The following is a 6000-nucleotide window of genomic DNA, read 5'->3' on the forward strand; positions in this document are numbered from 1 at the left end:
GCGATTAAAGCAGAAGTGAGTGATATATTTGTGTTAATATAAGTCTTAAATAGTTATATCTTCCAACAGCAATCACTTACATAGAGTGTTTGGTCTGAAACACGGGTCTGTCAGTCACTCTGCTCTGCTCTGAGTCGAGAAAACATTTATCGTATCCTACAGTTTTTATCCAATGAGGAGAGAGAACGGCATGCAGGGCTGTGTGTGCAGCCAAGGGACGCCGTGAATGTGGTGACGTAGGGACGAGGACTGTTATGGTGCGTTCAAGGAAACTTGTATTTTTCCGACCGTGAAGTGGTACCAGTTCGATCTGGTACGAGTTCACCGGTCGGAAGTTATGAGTGGCCGTTATAGTGACTTTCACCGGTAAAACAGGTCGGAGAAACACGAGTGGGTTGCCTGGAACGCTACAAAGTTGTAAGTTGTGACTTGAAGCTGTAATTTCCGATTTCAAAAGCCTGCCTGGAACGCAGCATTAGCGAAAACGACCGGATCGCTTACTTCTGCTTTAATATAAAAATCGATTTTTTTTTGGCCCAGCCCTAGTTTTCAGCTTTAGGTAATAAGAATTTCAGAGGTAAGTGACAGTACATTTAGGATATTACCTGTTTTTACTTAATCTTTCTTTTCATGCGAGGACTCACCAACACACTTATGGTATTTAAAGGGATAGTTCACCCAAAATTCAAATTTCACTCATTATCTACTCACCCTCATGTCGACTTAGGGTTGGGAGAAGTTTCAGAGTCCTCCGTGCCTTCTCTGAGTTACAGCGGGGCTCCGTGCAGCAGTATTTGTCCATATGACGGTTGCGAACGGGGCTCACTTTTCTTCGTCCAAAAAGACACACCAAAAAAACATCCAAATACCTCCATAGTGCTCGTCTGTAATGTCCCTCTTGTATTGAAGCCCTGACATGAGAAATTGTTCCGTAAAAAATTAAATAAGTCTATATTTTAAGCTTGTTTGCAGCGGAAGCTCCCAATGTCTCGGTTCACTGCTCTTCCTGTGTCTGTGCAAATCGCACGATATTTGAGACCGAGACACTGGGAGCTTCCACTACAAACAAGCTTAAAATATAGACTTATTAAATTTTTTTCTGAACAATTTCTCATGTCGGGGCTTCAATACAAGAGGGACATTACAGACGAGCACTATGGAGGTATCTGGATGTTTTTTTGGTGTGTCTTTTTGGACGAAGAAAAGTGAGCTCCGTTCGCAACCGTCATATGGACATGCAGTGCTGCACGGAGCCCCGCTGTAACTCAGAGAAGGCACGGAGGACTCTGAAATTTGAATTTTGGGTGAACTATCACTTTAAGCTCTGTGTGCCAAGCAAAGCCTCTTTCACAGACACTGCAACTGTAGCGTTTTTGCCCAGCGTGAACGTGCAGGTGACCTTGCATACTTGACTTATGTGCATATCTTTTACCGCATATTGGACAAGGGAATGGCTTCTCTCCCCTGTGGGTCCTCGTGTGTTTGCTCAGTCTGCATTTGTAAAGACATTCGAGCCGACGAACGGCATCTCGGCGGCTGAGTGCAATTTCCAGTGGGCCTTCATCTGGACAAAGGTGGGAAATATTTCCTCGCACTCTGGGCAGCGGTGTGTGTGACCTCATAATCTTCATCTCACTTTCAGACACGTCGTCATTTTCCAAATCCAACGGCGCCCTCTTACCAAAAATCACTGTCGACAGATTTCACATCGGAGCAGCCGACGGAGTTCTTCCCACATCCAACGTCTCCTTCGGCGATTTCCTTCTGTGCGACCGAGTCAAAACTTGAGGAATCTGAAGCCTTGTTGTCAGTGTCCGGTTGCCAAGCAGGACACAACTTCCTGTCCGGTTCAGGTTCTCCACCGTTGGATGTTTCCACGTGTCCAGTCGAGCTGCTGCCGCCGCCGCCGCCGCCGTGGAGCCACGAAGACGGAGGTTCCTCTGCATCGACCTCCTCTGGTTCTTGAACCTCCTTCTCCTTCTGCATCTCTTTAAAACCCGAGTCCTCGCGTGCTGCGTCGCTCCGAGAGGTTTGTTTTTCCATCAGGGAGTTCAAGGACGACGAATGAGCTTTCTTGTCCTCCTTCCAAAAATCGCTGTCGACACTGTCGTCGCTCTGATAGTTGAAAAACTGACCAGGAGCACTTCCAGTTTCGCTTTCAATCATTTCCTCTTCCACATGCGTCGAACCTGACGGACGCTGCTCCATCCCATCCCAAGAATCACTGTCCTCAGTGTCAGTAGAGTGTGAAGGGATCGTGAACAGTTCTCCTGGGGGACGTCCCGGTCCGACGGGCCTACGACCACCACATATACATGTATGGTGAGCGAGGTCGGCACGGGAGCTGAATATTTTGTGGCACTTACTGCAGGCGAATTGTCCCTGCTTTTTATGGATCTCTATATGTTTGGTCAGACATCTCCTCCATACAAATCTCTCATGGCAAATTACACATTTGAATTGTGTTTGATCCACGTGGGAGCCCATGTGTTGATTTAACGACTCTTTGTCGCCGAACTCCTTGTTGCACAGCGAACAGCTTAGAGATTTATCGCCCACGTGGCACATATTGTGGAGATTCAGCGCTTCATGCGAGGGATATCTTTCGCCACAGATGGTGCAGATGAACGCGTTCTCCTCGCTGTGACCTTTCCACCGCGGGAAGCTGGTCAGATCCCTCGCCTCAGCCAGACAATGAGGAAGCCCGGGCGGCTTAACGCACTTATGTCTGAAGAGCTTGGTCTCCGTGGGGAAGCTCTTCTCACAAATAATGCACGTGAGAAGCTGCTCTCCTGTGTGGATGGACACGTGTCTCGTCAGATATCCTCCTCTTTTAAACTCCTTCTCACAAAAGAAGCAACTTAACGGTTTCTCTCTCATGTGACACTCGAGGCGCGCCTGTAACGCCTGATGGTCCTCGGATGCTTCGCGACACTCAGAAGAGCCGAGCGGTTTCGTGCAAGCGTCCCAATCTTCCTCACTCCTCGAGGCGTCTTCTGTTTTCACAACCATCTGCATTTTCTTGTTCTCTTTGCTGGAATCACTGTCGACACTTTCGTCATCCTTGGGTTCAGTTTTAACGACGACGTCAGAGGCGCTCGGTTTATTTTCGGTGTTACATCCAACGTCCGAGACTTTGTTTTTCCTCTGGTAAGTGACACCTGACTGATGTGTCCTGGTGTCCTTCCAGAAATCAGCGTCAGTGGGAGTTTCCATTTGTGAAAGTCTGTTCTGTGCTGATTCTCCGTGGCCGGTGCCTGGGTTTCCTCTCAGCGAAATGGCCGGACACCTGTGACTTTTGAGCTGAAACGGCCAAAAGAAACCTCGACCACATTCGCAGCAACTGAACGGTTTCAAGTCCGAGTGGACTGTTGGAGACTGTTCCTTTTCCTCCTTGTGCATTTTCTTGTGTTCCTTCAACTGGGATGCGAATCTTAGCTCCAAACTACAAACTTTGCATTTAAACAGTTTCTTCTTCGCCTTCACCGTATGTGTTTTCATGTGTTTCTTCAACTGGGTCTCAAACTCCAGCTCCAAACTACAAACTTTGCATTTAAACCGTTTCTTCGCCTTCACCGAATGTGTTTTCATGTGTTTCTTCAGCAGGGCTCTGACAGGAAATATCTCGTCACATTTGGGGCAGCTCACTGGTCTCCTGTGCTCATGCACGCCCTTATGGACATTGTACGGTTTGATCCCTGCGTGCATTCCCATGTGGTTCTTTAAAGTTACTTTGTTTTTCAACGTAGGTTTCAGCGTTGAATGGGTTTTCAGGTGGTAATGCAAAATTGTCTTTACAGCAAACTTTTTGCCACACACATGACAACCAAAAGGCTTCTCCATTATATGAGAGTTTTTTGGACACGAAGCTGGATCGAAGTTCTTGTGCGATTCTGATTGAAATCCTCCGCAGTCCTCTCCATCGTCACTAGATTGTCCTGATCGCTCTTCAGCGTGTGGACTTTCTGGATCCCGCTGCTCCCGTTTGAAGATCTCTTCTCTTGTCGCCAGCTCTGATCAGACATAAACAGACACGCATCAGTGGTGAAATAAGAATAAAGAAAACAGAATGCTTTACTTTACAGTATAAAGTACTTCACTGTAAAATTGTACTTACTTACTACTACCTAGAGAAGCAGCTGGGGATCACAGGGCTCCAGACGGCCCCTCAATGCGGCATTTTCATCTACTGGCACATGGGCAACTACTAAATTTGCCTTTTTTTTTAACACTGGTAAAATGTAAAAGTGGAGACTCAACGAATCTGGAATTTGTCATTACAAGTGTCAGGGCCGTGTGTATGTGAGGATCATGAATGAAAAGGAAAAGTGAATATTTGCTTTGCAAGTTGATTTAAATTTTCTGATTGCGCTCCAAAAGTTAAACTAGGGGCCACTGTGATCCTAGTAAAAAAAAAAAAAAGTTAGCCTGGAGCTCTGGATCAGGGGTACAACATAACTGTTGGCTTTACCATACAAAAAGAAACAAACAAACAACTTTTCTTAGAAATAAAGTGAGTGTGACTCAAATCAAAGTTTTCACATAGACATATAGCCTATTACTCTGAGTCATGGGTACTTGTCAGGACTCATCTGGACTAAATTACAGTATCTAACATTAATACGGTATGTATAGTATTAGTATATTATATTACAGTTTTGTATAATTTGTCTAAAAAGAAAAGATCCCTGTGTGCTCAATTGAGAGCTGGTATACTTGGTCTTCATATTGAGACAGGCAGATATGTCGGCACAGCAGAAGACGATAGAATTTGTAATTTATGTGACATCCAAGAGGTGGAGAATGAAATTCATTTTGTGTTATACTGTCCTTTCTTTGACTCTATAAGACAAAAATTGTTTAGTAAGGTAGATTGTTGTGATATTTACCCCAAAATCGTATATTGCTATAATGTTTGGGATATTGACATTTGCCTTAGACATATGATAAGCTCGTGACAATCAGCTTAATAATGAAGCATGTAATCAACTTTTCTATAATTGGTGTAATTACTGTGTTTTGCTCTTACAGCCCAGAGAATGACATACACAAGACAGGGGAAGTAGCAGTTACACAGTGTACTGGTTGTTTGATAAACAATTGGGATATCTGGTCTTCGTACCTAGTGTAACTGTGATAGTCAGCTGACGCAGGGGAAAGCTGACGAATGCAGGGGGTTGTACTGTATGTCTTGTCCTTTTTTTCTCTCTTTCTCTTGTCCCTTGTTTAATAGGAGCTATCAACAGCTGATCAGCACCAAGCATGAGATTGGGGTCAGACACGAGGTCATGGCATATGGACTCCAGCCAATGAGGATGCACATTACATCAATTACATCATATCTTGCATTTGTGTAATCAGTAACTATAAAACCGGACAGGGACAGGAGACAGGAGACAGCATCAGACTTCGTGAACTGATGCTGCTGCGGCATGTTGGTCAGGGAAACTTAGTCTGGTCCGGAGCTCTGTACACGATCTCGTTTCCTAGTTGATTCTTTTATAAATAAATATCTAAAATTTTGTAACTGAACGTCTCCTGCATACTTCATCAAACGAACACGCGAGTTCAAGTTTTAGAACTCTTCAAGATCCAGATAACGAATTTGTGTGGTTAGAGACGATGCTGAGAAGCTAAAACATCTTTTTAATCTTTGAATGTTTTATTAGCTAGATGCAGCTAGTACTGTTTTATTGCAGTGAAATACAAACAAACCTGTTGTTCGTGGCTTCAAATCCGGGTGTTTTATCATCTCCAGTAGTTTTCTTTTGCGGTCGATCTCCTTTTCATACTCGTTTATTGTTGTTTCGAAGTGTCCGAACAGGCTGCGTCGGACGGTGGCGAGCAGCCGCCGCTGCAACGAGGCCTTCGCGCTCTGCAGCGACATCTTCCTCACACCGACTCTCACAAGACTGGTTATTACTATTGTTTTATTGTTTTTTTCTGTCTTCTGTAGGAGCCGACACAGCTGCACCATGATCTGCACAGGACAAGGTTTAT

The 6000-nt window shown here is 44.9% G+C and overlaps 1 protein-coding gene across 1 annotated transcript; it reads right to left on the reverse strand.

Moving 5' to 3' along the window:
* Positions 1-1677: 1677 nt before the first annotated feature.
* Positions 1678-5968, reverse strand: LOC146978334 (uncharacterized). The gene is made up of 3 exons (XM_085790598.1): positions 5716-5968; positions 3527-4013; positions 1678-3433 (listed from the first exon to the last, which is right to left on the reverse strand). Exons 1-3 carry the CDS (start codon positions 5885-5887, stop codon positions 1678-1680), a joined length of 2415 nt encoding a protein of 804 aa, XP_085646724.1. The 5' UTR covers positions 5888-5968.
* Between the last annotated feature and the right edge of the window lie 32 nt (positions 5969-6000).

The sequence above is a fragment of the Trachurus japonicus genome, chromosome 11 (assembly GCF_045865225.1).
Source record: "Trachurus japonicus isolate A0001 chromosome 11, Traja_1.0".
NCBI classification, from domain to species: domain Eukaryota; kingdom Metazoa; phylum Chordata; class Actinopteri; order Carangiformes; family Carangidae; genus Trachurus; species Trachurus japonicus.